Source organism: Porites lutea, chromosome 13 (genome assembly GCF_958299795.1).
Source record: "Porites lutea chromosome 13, jaPorLute2.1, whole genome shotgun sequence".
Lineage (NCBI taxonomy): Eukaryota > Metazoa > Cnidaria > Anthozoa > Scleractinia > Poritidae > Porites > Porites lutea.
This window is the reverse complement of record NC_133213.1, coordinates 18,976,733-18,997,212: the sequence shown is the minus strand read 5'-3', so window position 1 is coordinate 18,997,212 and position 20,480 is coordinate 18,976,733. Positions and strand designations below refer to the sequence as shown.

General features: G+C 39.5%; 1 protein-coding gene across 1 annotated transcript in view; it reads left to right on the top strand.

Annotated features, from left to right (window-relative positions):
- The window catches only part of LOC140922495 (uncharacterized), a 28,997-nt gene extending 9,180 nt beyond the window's left edge, over positions 1-19,817 (top strand). The window contains exon 2 of the mRNA XM_073372473.1: positions 16,378-19,817. Coding sequence (XP_073228574.1) covers positions 16,378-19,812 — 3,435 coding nt within the window. The 3' untranslated portion in view covers positions 19,813-19,817. The remainder of the gene's footprint in view (positions 1-16,377) is intronic.
- The last annotated feature ends 663 nt before the right edge of the window (positions 19,818-20,480 follow it).

The following is a 20,480-nucleotide window of genomic DNA, read 5'->3' as shown; positions in this document are numbered from 1 at the left end:
GGAACATGAAAAAATTACATTGATTTTTTTGGAAAAAAATATTAGTGAAAAAAAATTGTAATAACAAAATAACATGACATAAAAATGAAAAATATGGAAAAAAAGAAGAAGAAACTGGTATCATTTCCAAGTATCAGAAAACAATATTTTGTCATTTGCATGGACCCTCACTAGCACAACAAATTAATATAGTGTGACAAAATAATAGCGGAGCTCCCGCGCGCGAAGCGCGCGCGCAACGGAGCACCATGGGTAAGAAAATTTGGTAAACTATCCATCTGAGAAAATTTGGTTATGACGTAGCGTACGCCCGCCCGTCCGTACACACACTTCATGTAAGCCGATGTCAAATGTCACAATAGATCTTGCACAACTTGACTAGCCTCTTAGTTATGTAAGCCATCCGTATGAGTACGATTAGATTGACAGCTGTCAAAATCAGACATCCGCTGACAACTATCACATGACCGTCTCGTGGGCTCAGATAAAAGACCAGTCGTTTTGCCCCTATATATAAGCTGATATAATACGTCACACTTACCAATTCAACATAAAAACGAAACTACGCCAGGCAAGGCTGTCAGTTGGCTGACAGTCGTTTAAAGTTACATTGGCAAGCCAAATTAAGGTCAATTGACAGCTGTCAAAATGGGACATGTGCAGACCACTATCAGAAAACTAATAACGAGGGCTCAGGTTCGCTCAGGTACACGATCTGGCATTTTCCACTACATGCCGGATGGAATTGCCTACTCACACTCTTAGTCTGTTAATTCGAATATTCGCCATTCTAATGAAGGTTAATTGACAGCTGTCAAACTAGAGTATACGCTGACCATCATCACCTGAGTGGATCGCGGGCTTATTTTTTGTATCTATTACGGTCACGTAGTGTTTAAAGTTTTGCGCTGATATTTTATTTGATCACGGGCTCAATTCGAAGTCCCATAGCTTTATAGAAAATCTATCCATCCTAGAAAATTCGGCAATCACGTGACCGTACACCGACCACCCGACCTTCCGTCCGTCCGCACCACAGGCATACTAATGACTTGTTTAATCTCACACTTTCTAGCTAGTTTGGGAGCCTGCAACCTGATATTGTACATCCATGTTTTGATTAATTGACAGCTGTCAAAACAGTGTTTCTGCTGACCGGTATCGCCTGACCGTATCGCGGGCTCAGGTAACGACCCTCTGAGTTCGAGTAATATTTTGAAGGTATCCGCTGACAAGTTGCTACATTTCAAATGATGGCAGGCTCAAGTTCAGTTTTTTTAAAATGCATATGAAATAAGTCGTGTTTCATGAGCCGCACTTTTAAAATGTTGATTTCGAACTGATCTCGGACACAAAAATTCAACCGGCTTTCACATTTACATGCAGGGAAGGTAATCGCTTTTGACTTTTCTCACTGTCACGCGTTGATCACGCTCTACGTCCAATTTTTATGTTCTGATTGGTCAAAATTTGACAGGTGAGTTTATGCGGAAAATTTCTGCAGCGTCTGGAAACTTGCTTGCTGATAGCTGGAGCTGAGAGAGTTTTGTGTCATCTTGTGATGTTTTAAACTGTCTTTTTCTACTTTGTGTACAAAATGAAATACAGCTGCTATCAAGATTGTTCTGTAATTCGTTGGTTTGTATATTTCGCTTTTTGTTGACAAATGCACCGCTTGTCAAAGTCATTGGAAATCCGATTTCGGATGGCATCGTTTTCAAAAATGAGCTTACTCACTTGCCCTTGCTTGAGGCGTAAGAGGGTTGAAAAGTCTCAAGCGATTTGATGACGACACTTGATGACCTTCAGAAGCAGCATCTCGACTGGTAAGCCTGAGCCATTATTGTTTTTGATGTGTTTTTTTTTCGGTTTCCTGAAGTCGAGCGTATGGTTTATGCGGCTTAAGTTAAAACACGAGCAATGATCTAGCCTACAATAGTATCAGGTTTAAAAAGCCTTTAGACATTTTTTGACCGGCAAATTCAAAGAAAAGGTTCAGAAGATTAATTAGTTATGATTTTGGCCGTAAACAGAAAGCTCTGAGCGATTTTCTTGCCTCGAGTTCATCTTGAAAAAGAGCGAACACCGGGAAGCCGGCTTAAAACATAAATAAGCTTATGCTTGCCTGACTCATGATTTTCTGAGACACTTTACTCTCAATACTTCTCTTCGTGAATGAAAATTATTGTCTCTGTACATGTTTCACCGAATTAAACTTATTTTATTGATTGTTAGTAGTCCCTCTCGCAATTTTCATCGGTGCTTGTTTCCAGTCAAACATAAACATCGCATGCAGGAATACTCAAAACGCCGCGCGTAAATATCACTCGCTTTTAAAGATTACACATTACAAAATCTTACACAGTTTAATGAATAAAGGGAAATAAAACCTAAACATAACAATTTCTTTATCATGTTGAAGCGTAAATGGTAACTCTATTAATCGCACTGCAAATTTGGTGCCTGTCAAAAGTGAGAACCCGTCCGGCTGGCCGAAAAGTGATTTTGGGAATTTTTTTTATCGTTTTCATTAAAAGCCCAAAATTATTACCCTGCATATCACATAAGACCAGATTTTTCTAACAGAAAACGTTTTATAATTCAATGCTATAATTTGTTGTGCAAAGGAAGGGCGTGCTTTGACCGTCGTGGATATTGAATGAGTGCAAATTCTCTTACAAAATTGTGAAAAACTGCAGAATTATAGGTTTAAATAGGGCAAAAAGGAACAAATTCTGTCCGAGGTCTGTGTATACTGTTTACCTGAGACGTGATGAGAAAAAGTATGTTTAAAAGGCTGGTTTACACGCCACCAGATTCGTTGCCAAGATTTACTAGTAAACTAAACTTGTTGAACACAAAAAATCCGGCCTGATTTTTATTTTGGCCACTCTTTTAGACAGAGGAATGCAACGTGTAAATTGGCTGTCACCAAGGACTATCGTGGTGCATGTGTTTCTTAAAATTATATTTCGGGGTTGTCCAATTATCCATAGTCTCTCTAACGGAGCAATGTTGGAGAGACTGGTGAATGCCACATTATGATGCTACAGCTAATGCAAATATAATACACGAATAGGTCTATTTGTTTTCCAGGCCTAATCTACTGTGATCGAACATGATTGCTATTTTTCGGTGTACAAATAACTTGATGTAAAATTTGTTTCACTCTTGGACGGTCAAATTCTGATTTTTCTCTAAAATCACTCAGCCTTTGCCGCAAAAGTCAAAGTACCCTGATCTGTGGACTACAAGTTTATTGTTTGATTTAACCCATTCGCCCCTGAACCGCCCGTAACCGCCCGTGCGGATCCAGGTCCTTTCTACCCATTGTGACGTCATCAGTTTTAACGGTCAAGGACAACTTTCTTCACTAACTTGTGCAGAGTGAAGAGATCTTTCAAACCATACCAGAATGAGCACAATTCAGTCAAGGACACCGGAGAAACAAGCAAAAAACCACGTGACATTGACCTGAAAATCTCCATGAAAATCTTGTCCCATTACCCACCTACCTTTCCTTTCGCCTAATCCTAAGATCCTAAAAGCTTTCCTAAAAACTCTTCCCACCAAAATCAAGCCTACTAAATGCCCAGCAAGAGAAAAAAAAAATGAGGCAAGAAAAGCAAAAAAAGAAGGGAGGAGAGAAAGCGAAAAGTAAAAGTCAAGACTGCTGTGTCACTTTTAAACCCAAAAACTATGTCGAAATTTTGCTTTCTGCGCATGCCCGAACTTCGCAAGCTGATATTTTGCATCTGGATCGGAAGACCGCGAAGTGTTCGACCTGTAAACCAGTTTGTGGTAAGTTTTAGCTCTTTATAGCACGACAGTGACCAGAAAACCACTCGACTAGCTTCAAAACGCTTTTTTCGGCAAAATCTCTAGGAGCGAATGGGTTAAATTATGAATTTATTAATGCGAGCTTCGCTTTTAGCCCTGGCTAAATCTATATATTATTGTTTTCTCATACATGGAGATGATACACCTGTACCAGTTTCTTTTTCTTTACGATGTTTTTATTTTATTTTTGTTTTTGTTATGTTATTTTTATATTTCTTTTGTTATTATAAATTTTTGCAAAATTGAATTATTATTAGTATTATTATTATTTATTAATATTATTTTTTTTCGTAAAAATTAATTTACTTTTTTCATGTTCTGTGATGTTCTGGGCTGTTCTGCAATGTTCCAGATTTTATTGATGGCCGACCAAAGAGTTTGAGTCAATACTTCATAATGTCAAGATCAATGCCAAGAAACAAAATAATTCTTTGTTGGTAGTATTTTTGGCAACTTTTATGTCCTAACCAGAAATTTACCAGTTAAAGGGTTAAACGACAAATATTACATTTCAATCGTGCTTGTTTTGGTTTATCACTTACAGAAGGCAGAATGTTACATTCAATAGTGTGCTTGTTTTGGTTTATGCTTACAAAGCAAAGTCTATTGAAATGCACCTGCTTCGCGAATATTATGCTTTTGCACAGCCCTTGTTTTGCTTTAAAGCTTATGGAACGAGGAGGTTGAGGAGTATTACATTTAAAGCGCGCTTGTTTTGGTTTTTGGCTTATAGAACGAGGAATATTACTGTTGAAGCATTTTTATGGTTCTTGTTTTGCTTTATGGCTTATATAGCTTGTATGACGAGGAATTAATGGTTAGCATCAGTACTTGTGATGCTGTTCTAGATATCTAACATGGGGGAGGGGGGTACTGGGACTAAGACAGCCTTTACCTTAGCACAAAGTTTTGCATAGATTGCATGAGTACTATTCCATTTGGTTTATCACGTTATTTTACTCACAAACTATCCAGTGCTTTTATGACCACCTTTTATACTAAGTGCCAGTAAAAGTACAAGTAGTTTGTATAAATTCAGGGCCCAGCATCTCATAGACTCACTTGCAAGATAGCTCCGCTACCAAACTGAGTCATAAGTTGCAGCTTCTACTATTTTTTTTTTATAATTCACTGTGATAATTTAGCAGCTGTTTATATTATCAATAAAGGGAGTACTCCTCATCCTCTTAGTATGTATGTACTTAGACTCCTGTTTTGGCTTTCAGCGATTTACAACTTTAGGTTTGCAGCTGTTTCTGTATGTCTAGGGTCACCTCAACACCCTTACAGATTCAGTGTCTCGCTTACATGAACCTAGCAAATGTTTAGCCTTCTACCATCATCTCCATCCAGCAGGTGCAACCTCGCCAACCTCCTGCTGACAGCACTCCACTGACTCAGCATGACCTTACACAATTGCAATTTCCTTTTTTCCAGGCTCCCAGGACCCCCAACTGGCACAGCAACTTCAAGAAGAAATTTATCAGTATCACTTTCACACCTCTGCTGAGGGCACTAAAGCATCATATCACACCCACAGGACTAGTTATCTCTGGTTTTGTGAGCATATATGTTACCCTTCCCTCCCAGCCCAATCAGTATGCTGCCTTTTTAGCTCACAGTCTCAAAGCCACTTCTATTCCCAATTACCTAAATATTATTGGTATTCTACATAAGGAATTTAACCTGCCTTATCCCCTCCTGGAAAATTGGCCCTTACAGTCTCTCTTAACAGACTGTCTGGGATTAAGCGGGTCAAAGGTATGCCCACGTGTCCAAAAACAACCCATCACCCCCAGCATTTTGGGTCATATTTACTTGCACCTCAACAAGCGCTCTAGTTTTGATGCCTCCTTCCGGGCTATATGTTTGGTAATTATTGTGGTATGCTCTGCAAGAGCCATCTCCCTTTTAAATGTGCACGTTCCTTTGATGCCTCCCAGCAACTCTTATGGTCGGATTTTACTTAGTTTAGTGGTTTAGTTAGTTTTGGGCCATATTTAAATTGTTGTTCTTAATTTTAGTGTCAATTTTAGTATTATGGCGGTTAAAAGGGCCATCCCTGGGGTGGTTCTTCTTCCACTGCCATTTATATCAGACTCCCCCCTTTGCCCTGTTACGGCAGTTAAAAGGGTTATCCCTGGGGTGGTTCCTTCTTCCCCTGCCATTTATACCAGACTCCCCCCTTGCCCTGTTACAGCAGTTAAAAGGGTTATCCCTGGGGTGGTTCTTTTTCCCCTGCCATTTATACCAGACTCGCCCCAGTTTGCCTTGTTACAACAGTTAAAAGGGCTTAGTGCACTTTACCTGTCAGGCGTCGCCTGACTCCCAGGCTTTCGCCTTTCCTCCAGATTTAGTCCTCGTGCATTTCTCTTATCCCTGGTTTTTGAAAAAGGTTGAGTGCTATTCTCTCTGCCATTGGGCCCTTGGCCAAAGATTATGCTTGCCACTTCTTCCGTAGGGGAGTCTGCCCCTTTGCCCTTCATTCCGGGGTTCCTGTCGAACTTATTAAAATGCTTGGGGACTGGCATTCGGATGCTGTGTTACTTTACCTTACGGTCCCTCTTGCCATTAGATTGCAATCCGTTAATACCATTGCTAAGTCTATCCTCACTACAAACATTTCTACTCCACAACCTACTCAATTTGGGTGTTACCTGTTTTGTTTTAATATTATATATATATTGAGTGATTACCTATTTTACATTTTTTAATAAAGGCTGTCATAGTTCCAATCTTGCCTGGGTCGTGGATCGTACGAACCGTAACACACTATGCCCTTATGTAATATTGAGATGCGCGCTTCGCATGTGCTCAGAATTCGGACTGTTAGCAATGCTGACAGATGCTAACGGTTTGTACGCAGCGTACGATCCGTCAACTGCTCTTAAGGTTCCTTAACAGGGCGGCAGTATTGGACAGGAAAGTACTGCTCAGCAGCTCTCATTTTAATTGTCACGCACATTTTAGGATTTCATCTACAAACTAAGCTGGCTTATCGTAAAGTGAAAAAGTGCATCGTTTCATATGTCGAAAGAAAAAAATCTCTGTCGTAAAAAAAATCATTACTTTTGCTCAAGTAACACAGAGAACTTTTAGGGGTCGTTCTCAGGGGCGGATCTAGGGGAGGGTGCATGGGGTGCGCACCCCCCCCCCCCCCCCCCCCCCCACCGAGATGACCTGCGGTTTTCTACTACAACTGGTATTCTGCCAAAAACAGACAAACTATGTGGTTTATTGGTGTTGAAATAGAGCAAGAGACGAGTGCACCCCCTCCTAAAAAAAATCCTGGATCCGCCCCTGGTTCGAAAACTGACCCCATGCTTCGGGCTGAGTATATTTTTAAAATCTTGAACATCAGGGGCAAACTTATTACCCTGAGAATAACATCTCTTTTTGTATCACCGTGGATACATACCTACGGTTGGGAAAGTAGAAGTAAAGGAACACGAGGGGAGGGATGGGTAGGGAGATATGATGTAAATTGTAGATAATAATGATAATAGATAAACTAAAGATCGTTGTAGATGTTTATACATGAGACTATGTACATTACTCTACAATCGGATGTGTGCACTGTAACCATTGAATTTGGTGTGCGATAAAATCTTCATTTGGACTATGCAATAAAAGTCATATTTGTTATCTTCAGAAGAGTTCTGTCATAGGCGCTTGACTGGCGTCGGTCAAACTGCATTTGGTCTTAAAAGTGTTTTAGGTTTTTGAACTGACTTACCAGTATTGTGGTACTGTCAGTCAACCTATTGAAATCATTCAGGGGCACCCAACGACCGTTTTCTGGGAAATATCTTTCGGAGCCCTCTATAATGGCTAAAATTTTCGGGACCCTTAAAAATTTCGAAAATATTTCGTGGTGACTGTTTGTTGGGCTCAGAGTTTCGGGATTTGTGTGGTTTGTTCACCTTAGAATTTCGGATTTTGTAGTAATCTCTAGATTACCGCACCTTTCCGCACCTAGAAATTTCGTAGCTTTCGTAGTACGTAATTTCTAGATTCTGATTTCGGCTTAGCAAAATTTCTAAACCCGGCTGACAGCCTCATTAGCGACAATTTCACACAACTGATTTAAAACCCAACGAAAGCACTCCAGGATGCATAACGAGCCATTTCAGATCATTTCCCAGAAAACGGTCGTTTGGTGCCCCTGATCATTGGATTCTTCATGAATAAGCGAATATTCGTTCAAGCACCGCGCCCATATATAGGATATTATGAAACTTGTCTAATTTCACTTCGCTCTGTTTTCACAGCCATAAAATGCATCTCTGAGCACTTTTGGGTCTTTTTGTATACAGACCGAAATGACAGTTTTCCCTACGCTTTCATATACTTCAACTAGTGAAATCCCTCCCCTATCATCAATTATACCTGAAGCCTGAAAAAGTTCCCCATTCGGGCGGAGCCTCCCCGTAAAGGCCATTATAGGGAGTACCCCCCGGGGGGCTTTTCATTATCTGAAAGAAAACCTTCATGTTTCTACTATGAATGACATTCAGTTATTAAAGATATACCGACTAGGTAGCAAATCCGATCTCTGGGGCGAACAAGAACATCCGAGACTGGAGGGGATGAGAATTCAAAAATTCTTTAACAGAAAGAAAACATGGGACCGTGGTTTTCCTGCCTCTTAGGCAGTGCACTACAACCAGAACAAAACCAGATTTTTGCTTCCTCCTTTCGCTGAACGTTAAAAATACAGTGCAAGTTTGAACGATGGCGACATTTGATTTATACAACTAGTGGAATCCTTCAGTAATATGGGGTTACATTTATCTGAGAAACTGCTTACAGTGGAGCCATCGCGCGGCACTGGGCTACCAAACGATACTTTAAAACAGTGTAAGGCTTTAAAGCGTAACGCTAGCCATAACCTACCCCCTTCACACATCTTCTTCTCCGGTTGTTTAAGAAATCGATATTGACAAACAGAGCCATCAACTGCACTTACCGAGCACGGAAAGAGAAAAATTGACTGATCTACGTAGCAGGCGTCAAAAGGGATAAGGGATTGGGAGGAAGCGGGGAGGGGTGGGTAGTTTGATTTGATACCATGGGATAAGTAGAGGATTGAAACCGGCAAACAACCTCAATCTCATGTAATGCGAAAATCATAATACCTTGACAAAATTTTAGCGAACAAAGAAAATTGGCAGGAGTTTAAGGGAAAACTATCTTTCGTAATATTACGACAGCACATCTACGACGTCAATTTAAATTCCATTTGACTTCAAATCACACACAAAGTGTGAGCCTCGTTAGAAGGTCACTCATCACCAACCATCCGGCAGTGTTCTGACAAAAACAGGAAACCTCACACCAACAACGAAGTCACAGGATTATTCTGCAAAACTCAAAATGTCTAAACTGTGAACTCCGTCTATCCTCAATTGAAAATTTTTTAAAGAAAAAGGCTTGTTTATTTGTTTTTGATTGCCTAAAAGGCAATGTTTGTAGTCCTTTCAAAGATTATTTTAATTTTTTAATCCACGATTTTAATACGAGGAACAGCGGGACCACCATTGCTTTGCCGAAAGTGAAACTTGACTTTGCTCAGAAAAGTTTTTACTTTTTAGGCGCTTCAACTTTTAATTTTTTACCTTTAAAAATCAAGCAAATTAGCTGTAGGATACTATTTAGGGAGTCTTTAGATCAATTTTTTGTATAGTGTAGTTAGTTAGTTGCGTATTCATTCTTATCTCATTTTAGTTTTTTATCCTTATATTATGTTATTATGACAGGACCCCTTTCATAACAGTGCTCCTGCACTGAAGGGCTATCCTGTATAAATATTCGTTATTATTATTATTATTAACTTCCTCAGAGGAAGATTCCAGCAAAAAGTTACAGCATCTGTTAAAAGAGCTCTTTGTGAGCTGTTTGTTGTTATTTCGTTGAGAGTAATATTAATAACTGTATATTAGATTTAATGTGACCCCTCATATGCTTCATTGGTTTTCAAATTTTCCTGGATGGCTGCATTTTGAGAGCTATTTCTGGAAGCACTTGCGTCAGCCGTTGGTTTTGACGACGAATGAAGAGTGAAACTGAAATTTGAAGGAAAGGAAAAATCCCATAGGTTCAACTTTTTCTTGGTAGAAGGATTGATTGTTGCTTTAGGTAAGTTTTGCACAAGTCTGTTACTTTGTGGGGGAAAATGCAATTGAGTTTTATACTTATTACAAAGCATAATTTCCTCGTAGACCCTTTCGGCGTGACAAATCAAGCGAAGTATCAAGGCTACTTGGAATTTATAACTAAGGTAGGCATTGCATTAGCTGAAGTTACACTGGAACTCCAAGGTTCCTTTACCTTACAAAAACATTATATTTCGTTACCAACTCTCACGCATTTTGCTTGAGTCTCACGCCTGCGGACCGACAGACATCAATATCACTCATTACGAACAATTTCTCACGCCTGAATCACAAATCGAAACAAATTGTTATTTAATACATTAGTAATGACGAAAATTGAATTCGATTTCCACAAACATATTCCAAAAAGGCAGAAAAGGCTTTTGAATGATGTGTCTTTACGAAATCAATTAAAACACGCTAAGGTTGTCGTGTTTTCCTTAGTGCTCAAAGGTCGTCGGAACATTTTCGGAAGTTTTCGGTAAAGTTTAGAAGGTTTCGGAAAATTATCGGAAATCCTCGGAAGACGCTGGGACGTTTTCGAATTAGGCATTCATGGCAAGGCGAAAATCTCACGCATTTGACCCAGAAAAAGTTGGCAGGTATATGGTTGTTAATCTCCAGGAAACGTTTGTCAAAGTATATCTGTTTAATAAGGCCGTGTTGTCTATGATCTTTCAGATCACAGGGGAGTTTTTTCAGCGATAGTAGCCATCATGTAGGATTACCTCTCAGCTCGTTCACTGATTTATTATGCATACATGGTCATCATCCCACTATGTATACAGTTGAACCTCCATTAAGGCTGCATTCATTATGTTTACCTCAGGGTGGGGCAGAGGAATTTTTTTTTTGGGGGGGGGATCTCAAATTTTTGGAAAGGGACAAGGGGGTTTACCAAAATTTTTGACAGACGAAAAGGGGGGTTGCTAATTTTTTTTCTCCACCTACTAAAAAAGGAATGTTTTTTTTCCTTGATTTTTTTTTTATAAAAGAAGACCATCCTAATTACTCTTTGCTTGAAGAAAGCCTGGTTTGCTAGTTTATTTGCTTTATAAATACACTCTTTACAGGACTTTCATTATTAATATAAAAGTCAAGAGTTTTTATCGTAAAGCTTATTTTTTTTAAGGTCTTTTAAGTCAACAAAAACTACTTCAGTCTTTCTTTAACTGGAAAATTGCCAATATTTCTCTGTTCGACAGTAGCCACTGAACTCAAGACTTATGAATGGACTGAAATAGAGCTCTATAAACTAACACAAAAGCCGTACAAACTATTTTATAATTAGTATTCCTATGCAAACATTTTAACACTGGAATGTCTTTAAAGTGCTTGATGGCTAAAATAGCATACACAACTTGAAAAACGTGTCACCAGTTTAAAATGTGCTGACGAATGTTATTAAACTGTACAAGTTTAATGCTTGAAAACGCGTTGCAACTTTGAAAGAATGAAAGATGGTAAATTGTAACCTCAGTGAAACATATGCGAAAATGAGATGATCAGCATGGGCGTCGATAAAACCAGGAACATGGAACATTCAAAATAAATAACATAACATAACATAAAAACGAAAAATAAAGAAACAAACCAAGAAAGAAAGAAAAAGAAACTGGTATCATCTCCGAGTACGAGAAAACAATATTTTCCGCAATTAATTTTTTGGGCGAGTGAGGGTCCATCCAAATGACAGTAATGAGTGAAGGCTTGCTTCTAAATTCAAAATATATTAAAATGGGTCGCGAGGACGGGGTTTTCAAGCTTTCCTCACACACCCACCTCTTGTAAATGTTTGCCATGCAGTTTAACGGTTATCCATTTACGGCTTTGCGACCGTAAGAAGAGCTTAGGGGCTCGTCGCTTTGGACTTGGATAATTAAATTAAAGATTCACATTCGCCGTGAATAGTTGCAATGGCAGTGGTAGTGCAGCGGTAGTTTCTAACTGTTATCGGTTAGCCTGAATTTTAGCCGTCTCCCCCATTACCAGAAATCGGCGACATTTTGCGCCCGCGAAGTATGTGGCACGCGGTTTCAAATTATCAAGATGGCGGCATAAAGAAAGCAGTACGTAGAAAAAACAAGGACTGAAATGACACACTATCAAAGGATCTGAATCAATTTAATTTCTTTTTTGAGGTAGTCAATACAAGGGAGAATGAAAAAGGGGAAACTAGAGTCCGGGCTCCTGTTTGAATGACGATTTTAGAGAGAAGAAACAACTTCAGGGGCACCCAACGAGAATATAGTTCAAAACCACTTAAACATAGTATTGTTAAACGTATTTTAGTTTTTAAACGGTAGATATAGGCATATTTTTATCCCCTAAAAATTTTTGATCTGTTCGGATTTCCTAGCTGAAAGTCTGGTGATCCGAAAATTATAGGGATCAAAACTTACCTTTTCGTAAATTTCAGCCAGAAAATAGGGTCCCGAAAATTCTAGGTGACCTTTTAAGGGTAAAAATCCGTCAAAAATGGGCAATTATACCATTTTTCAGATGTTCGAAAATCCTAGGAGAGGCAGGCAAGCAAGTAATTTTACAAAAAATGTTCCGAAAATTCTAGGTCTCAAACCGTCTTCCGAACAGATATTTTCCGAAAATTGTCGTTGGGTGCCCTTGCAACTTCTTTTCATGCGTGACTTGGCAGAGTAAAAATAATTTTCAAAAATCAGGGCCCACAATACACTTAGCCAGCGATATTCTGTATAATAATAATCATATATGAAGTACCTACCTGTAAAGATGGCGATCAAAACAAACTGGTGACAGAAACCCTACTTTTCACAAGGAATAATAAGCGCAGTGGTGCGTTTTGTACCGCTTCTATCGCAGAAATGGATGTATTTTTACCTCTTTTATCGCAAATTTTGCGGCCATTTGGGGAATGGATCAAGGCTGATTTTTATCACTTTTTAAAGTTTGAACATCGATCGATGATTAGAGAGGTCGGCACCAAGGATTCACATCAACGAAATGTTCTAAAATGTGGAGAGAAGGTAGGCACCTCTAAGCTTTTTTGAAAGAATTAGAGAGCTCAAGGAACTGTAACAGCCGTTCGTAAAATGTGTTGTTTGCGGCCCGTTGGCGAACTTTCGAGAGACCAAAACTACCGTAAATAATGATATGATACGTACACTTTACATTAAGAGGTCGGCAAATGTCGTGTGTGCTACTTCAGATCTGAAATTTCTACTTCTTCAATTTTCTCCATACATTTCTCTATAACGATCGGCGGCCATTCTTAGAGAGCGGAAGGTCTGGGTCGAGTCTGGGCGTCCGCCATTTTGTCTTAAATTTCTGGTAATGCGCAAACTCCTCTTGCGACTCGAGGAGACATCTGAAATATCATGCTGACTGTAAACAGTATAGAAACTACTACGAATGTGAGTATTGTCCACTAAAATCCGAAGACAGGAGCCCCTATACTCTTCTTAAGTTCACAGAGCCGCCTAGTCTGTAAGTAATTCATGTCAACCTCAAGTGAAGCAAAGCACCTCAAGTAAGCAAATGTCGGTTATGTATAAGGAGACTATATGTTGGCTTGAAATGAGCTACTTACCGACTTGGCTTGACATGAAATACTGCACCGACATTTCAGACCATTGCAGAACCGTAAATGGATAACCGCCAAATGATTAACTCATGGCAAACAATTGCAATAGGTAGCTGGGTGAGGAAAGCTTAAAAAACCCCCCTCCTCGCGACCCATTTTAATATATTTTGAATTTAGAAGCAAGCCTTCACTCATTACTGTCATTTGCATGAACTCTCCCTCGCCCAACAAATTTTAATTTGTTGAGACAAAATAGTGTTTTCTCATACTCAGAGAGGATACCAGTTTCTTTTTCTTGATTATTTCATTATTTTTCGTTTTTTTTGTTATTTTACGTTATTATAAATTTTTACAAATTATTATTATTATTTTGTTATATTTTTTTTCATGAGAATTATTTTTAGTTTTTCATGTTCCGGGATGTTCCGGGATGTTCCGGAATGTTCCGGCATGTCCCGGAATGTTAAAGTCCTTTTATTGGTATACAAGGCCCTTCATGGCCTTGCACCTTCTTATATTTCTGACCTTTTGAATTTTAAAACATACTCTAGGTCATTGCGTTCTTCATGTAAAGAATATTTAGTGGTTCCAAGAAGCAGATTGAAAACATATGGAGACAGAGCTTTCTCTATTGCAGGACCTAAATTGTGGAACGATTTACCTCTAGAGATTAGGAAATGAGCTTCAGTGGCAACTTTTAAGCAATCCCTTAAAACTTTTTTATTTAAGTTAGCATATAGGTTATGAGATTCCTTTTGTTTTAAGATGTTTTTGATTTATATAGTAGATGACTTAGGCTATATTTGAATTTATATTGTATATTGTAGATATTTTATAATTTAGATATATATATATATTTTTTTATATTCTTTTTTGTAATTAGGTAGCGCCTTGGACAATTATTGGATTTTAGCGCTATATAAATAAAATTATCATTATTATTATTATTATTATTATGTTCCGGAATGTTTCGTGTTCCGGGTTTTATCGACGGCCGATCAGCATGTCACGAGCGTGGGACAAACAAAAAATCTGAGTCCCCGACAGCTCGAACCTATGACCTTCCAAACACCGGGTGGACGCTCTATCGACTTTGAGCTACGGAGAACTCATGGAGTTTGCATTGGACATTGCAACTTTCTTTGTGAAGGCATGTTCTAAACTTCATCATTGTCACCAAAACTCTCAGTACCCTCTTCATTTCCACCATCATCATCAGTAGCATTAACAACATCAAGAACACTTTGCTTCTTATAAATAGCACAATCTACATTTCAAGATAGTCAGTTCCCTTTGTTGCCGAGGTGCTTTAAGATGGAATTTGGGCCTGAAAACGTAGAGTGCTTGTACTTTATATCCTCTTCTTTACATATATATTTTGTTTTCAGAAAAATCTGTGAGAAGAATGAGAAATTAAACTTCTATCGAGCGGCCACCTCTATTAAGCGATCGGGGCCACCTTTTTGCAGTTGCAACAAGAGTTTCCCATTGTTGTCACCTCTATTAAGCGGCAATCAAGCACTTAACAGTCTAAGTTTGGCTTTATTTTAAGAATATGATGAAGGAAACTCACTGTCTGAGATAGAAGGTGAAGACCGATTGTGAACCATGCAGTAATGCTGCCCCCGTTGAGTGATTGTTTCAAAATAAAGTCATGTTTCTGCACGATTAAAAACCCGTATGATCATTTTTGACACTGTCTATGACGAACCTCCATTGAGAGGCCAACCTCCATTAACCCTGGCTGGTTCTTTGAGGGCGGCCGCTTAATGAAGGTTCAACTGTACGTACTCTAAATCATATTAATCATTAGTGTTAAATTATAAGAGCAAGCTACATATAGAAATCTTTCTAAACCGGCTCATCCTCGGACGGGTGTATTTAAAAAGAACTTGCAATCTTCGTAATTGATATAACACAAAGAAACTCAAAGACGTCAAGATAGCAGAGCTATACTGAAAGAAGTAGGAGGTAAAAAGGAAAAAAACGAAAAACTTCCCAGGTTTTCACACCGAGTAAGACCTACATGTAACCTGGAACCGAGCAGGGCGGGGGGCGGGGGCTTCCCTATTAATTTTATATGAACCATTATATAAATTTCTGAAATTCCACATCCTTAAAATAAATAACATTGCTTTCTCAGTGTTTTCGTGGTAAAGAAATACATTTTTTTTTCTTTTCCGCTAACAAGAGATGTTAACCCTTGGAATTAAGTTCCCCTTTTTCCGAAATTTGAGTGTTCTGAATGTTCGCGCTGGCCCGGTTTGTATTTCGTTGCCTACAGCTTTAGTATTTTAAGTGGAAGATAGATAACAAATGTACAATGCGTAGATTGATAACTTATGTACACCATGTTTAAACAATGGTAAATCTGTTTCTCAGTTTTCATTTCGATCTTTCTTACCAAAAAGAATGTCTTTTTTCTTTTTTTAGAGAAAACCCCAGACCATTAAGTCATATTACACAACGCTAAAAAACACGTTGAAGGATCACTATTTCTGGCAAACCAAATGCAACAGCGATAGACAAAATCAAATAATACAGGAGCTAATGCTAAGTAACCTTTTATTAGGTTTTAATTTTACTTTTAATCTCCGTTATCGTACGTTGTCCTATATACATAAAGAGAAATATGGTATCAACGGAAAAATGAAAGCACAACATATCTATACTTTTTTGCAGAAGAGCTGGAATAGCAAAGACAGCAAAAATGTGACAGCCACAACTATATTCTGGAAAAGCAGTAGATCTTATCTGCAATTTGTTATTGCAATGGCTGAGAAAGGACAAACAGAGGCGAATTGTAATCTTGAAAACCTTAACAAGATTGCCAATCAAGTTGGAGAGAGGAGAGAGGAAGAAAAAAGGAATAGTCATATTGGCGACGCCTATGTCAACTTTAAAGATTTCCAGAACGCAATAGACTGCCATGAACGAGACCTTAAAATATCCAGACAAGTGGGAGAAAGGGCAGAAGAAGGAAAAGCGTATTGTAATCTTGGCAACGCCTTTAGAAATCTTGGAGATTTCCAGAAAGCCATAGAGTACCATGAACAAGACCTCAAATTTTCGAAAGAAGTGGGAGACAGGGCAGGAGAAGGAAGAGGTTACAGGAATCTTGACGACGACTATGACAGTCTTGGAGATTTCCAGAAAGCCATAGAGTACCATGAACGATACCTCAAAATTTCGAAAAAAGTGGGAGACAGGGCAGGAGAAGGAAAAGCGTACTGCAATCTTGGCAACGCTTATCACAGTCTCGGAGATTTCCAGAAAGCCATAGAGTACCATGAACGATACCTCAAAATTTCGAAAGAAATGGGAGACAGGGCAGGAGAAGGAAAAGCGTACTGCAATCTTGGCAACGCTTATCACAGTCTCGGAGATTTCCAGAAAGCCATAGAGTACCATGAACGAGACCTCAAAATTTCGAAAGAAGTGGGAGACAGGGCAGGAGAAGGAAGAGCATACTGTAATCTTGGCAACGCCTTTAGAAATCTTGGAGATTTCCAGAAATCCATAGAGTACCATGAACGACACCTCAAAATTTCAAAAGAAGTGGGAGACAGGGCGGGAGAAGGAAGAGCATACTGTAATCTTGGCAACGCCTTTAGAAATCTTGGAGATTTCCAGAAAGCCATAAAGTACCATGAACGAGACCTCAAATTTTCGAAAGAAGTGGGAGACAAGGCAGGAGAAGGAAGAGGGTACGGGAATCTTGGCAACGACTATGACAGTCTTGGAGATTTCCAGAAAGCCATAGAGTACCATGAACGATACCTCAAAAGTTCGAAAAACGTGGGAGACAGGGCAGGAGAAGGAAAAGCGTACTGTAATCTTGGCAACGCCTATCACAGTCTTGGAGATTTCCAGAAAGCCATAGAGTACCATGAACGACACCTCAAAATTTCGAAAGAAGTAGGAGACAGGGCAGGAGAAGGAAGAGGATACTGTAATCTTGGCAATGCCTTTAGAAATCTTGGAGGTTTCCAGAAAGCCATAGAGTACCATGAACGATACCTCAAAATTTCGAAAGAAATGGGAGACAGGGCAGGAGAAGGAAAAGCGTACTGTAATCTTGGTAACGCCTATCACAGTCTTGGACATTTCCAGAAAGCCATAGAGTACCATGAACGAGACCTCAAAATTTCGAAAGAAGTGAAAGTCAGGGCAGGAAAAGGAAGAGCGTACTGTAATCTTGGCAACGCCCATGACAGTCTTGGAGATTTTCAGAAAGCAATAGAGTACCATGAACGACACCTCAAAATTTCGAAAGAAGTAGGAGATAGAGCAGGAGAAGGAAAAGCGTACTGTAATCTTGGCAACGCCTTTCACAGTCTTGGAGATTTCCAGAAAGCCATAGAGTACCATGAACGAGACGTCAAAATTTCGAAAGAAGTAGGAGATAGGGCAGGAGAAGGAAGAGCGTACTGTAATCTTGGCAACGCCTATGACAGTCTTGGAGATTTTCAGAAAGCCATAGAGTACCATGAACGACACCTCAAAATTTCGAAAGAAGTAGGAGATAGGGCAGGAGAAGGAAGAGCGTACTGTAATCTTGGCAACGTCTTTAGAAATTTTGGAGATTTCCAGAAAGCCATAGAGTACAATGAACGAAGCCTCAAAATTTCAAAAGAAGTGGGAGACAGGGCAGGAGAAGGGAAAGCGCATGGTAATCTTGGCAACGCCTATCACAGTCTTGGAGATTTTCAGAAAGCCATAGAGTACTATGAACGAGACCTCAAAATTTCGAAAGAAGTGGGAGACAGCGCAGGAGAAGGAAGAGAGTACGGTAATCTTGGCAACGCCTTTAGAAATCTTGGAGATTTCCAGAAAGCCATAGAGTATTATAAGAAGAGTCTTATAACCTTTAACCACATCAGGGGAAATCGCATATCTAATGACGAATGGAAGATTACCCTCAGGAATACGTATGATCATATTAACTTGAGGCTATGGGAGCTGCAGTTTAAGGAAGGTAAAGTCATCGAGGCACTTTTAACTGCTGATCAAGGACGTGCACAAGCCTTGAATGATCTTCTGGAGTTCAATTATGGCCTTAAAGGCCTTCGCCCAGAAACAGGAACACTTTCTGCAAGGCCAAGTGACTTTCCTAGTTACTTACCTTCAAATACAGCTTTCATTGGTATCAACGAGGAAGGAATAGTTCTCTGGGTGAGCAAGAAAGGAAAAGAAATCAAAACTAGAAGAACTCTGATTGACATATCCGTTACTACCTATTTTCAGTCTCTTTTGGAAACTACACATGAAGAAATAGGTGTGAGAGCTGATGTTAACTGTGAAGATCGCTCGTTAAGGAACACAAACAATAAAGAGTTAGCAGAAGAAAGATCCATGAAGCCAAAGTCTCATCCTGCATGTTTTGAGACAAAATCATTACAAACATTTTACAATATTATTATAGACCCTATAAGAGACTTACTCCAGGGCGATGAGGTTGTGGTCGTTCCACAAGGACCTCTGTATTTGGCGCCTTATGCTGCTTTCATGGACTTGAAATCAAAGTACCTCTGTGAAACTTTCAGAATTCGTCTACTTCCCTCTGTTTCAAGTCTTCGATTAATCCAAAATTGTCCAGAAGATTGGCACAGTAAGACTGGCATTCTTCTCGTCGGCGATCCATGGGTACAGGAGGTAGTTTATGAAGGAATGACGCTAGAGCAGTTAGAGTGGGCCGAAAAAGAAGTGCAGATGATTGGGGAAATTCTCCAAACTGTACCTCTCATTGGAAAGCAGGCAACAAAAGATGAAGTTTTGCGTCGTATTTCCTCCGTTGCTTTGGTGCACATTGCTGCTCACGGTAAAATGGAAACAGGAGAAATTGCCTTGTCCCCGAACACAACACGTTCATCCGTGAATCCAGCCAGGGAGGACTATCTCTTAACTATGAAAGATGTTCTAAAGGCGCAGATTAGGGCAAGACTTGTTGTACTTAGTTGTTGTCATAGTGCTCGGGGAGAGGTCAAATCTGAGGGTGTGGTCGGCATCGCACGGGCTTTTTTGGGAGCTGGTGCTCGTGCTGTTCTGGTGTCCCAGTGGGCGATCGACGACGAAGCTACTATGGAGTTCATGAAAGTTTTCTACCAACACATAATTCGTGGACGAAGTGCCAGTGGGGCCCTGAATAAAGCCATGAAATCCATGAGAGAATCTGACCGCTTTAGCGCAGTAAAGTACTGGGCGCCGTTTATCCTCATTGGTGATGACGTAACGCTTGAGTTTGAAGGCATCGATTAAGTAGCAAGGTATTTTGGGATATATTTAAAGCGGGGATCGTAATCCCTGCTTTGCAAACGTCATTTTAACTAACAGTTATTTCTGCCGCTTATAGGGCATGGAACCAACTTAACCGGTGCCACTTATATAACGTCAATCTGCCTATCACAGGTTGACAGCACCAAAAATGTCTGACTTTAGTAGTTTGTTGGGCAGTTAAACTACAAAATTTATTTTAAATCTAAGGATTTCTTTACATTTTAATGTGTCCGTGTCCCCGCTTGAATTCGTTCCTTGGAACTTACAGTCGAACTTGACGTAAGAGACGACCCAAAATTCCAAGGTCAAATTTCTGATCGCTTATTTTATGGAGGGTGGTCGCTTAGGAAAGTCTTCAGATATGGTAAATGCTCTATTAAGCTTTCCGTGGGTTTATTCATTTCAAGAACGTTTGAGAGAGGGGTTTATTTTATTAAGTGAAGATTTTGGAATCATTTCTTCATAAAGAACTAGAACGCTAAGTGGAAAAGTTCAGGCACATAAAGTGGGAGGTCATGAAACCGAAGATCAAAATCAAATCCGAACTTCCAGCTCGTGAACAAACCATATCGGATAATTAGTCCTCATAAAGTGTTACTTCGTGATAAATGAATACATCGATCATTCGTCTATTATGTAAGAATTGGAAT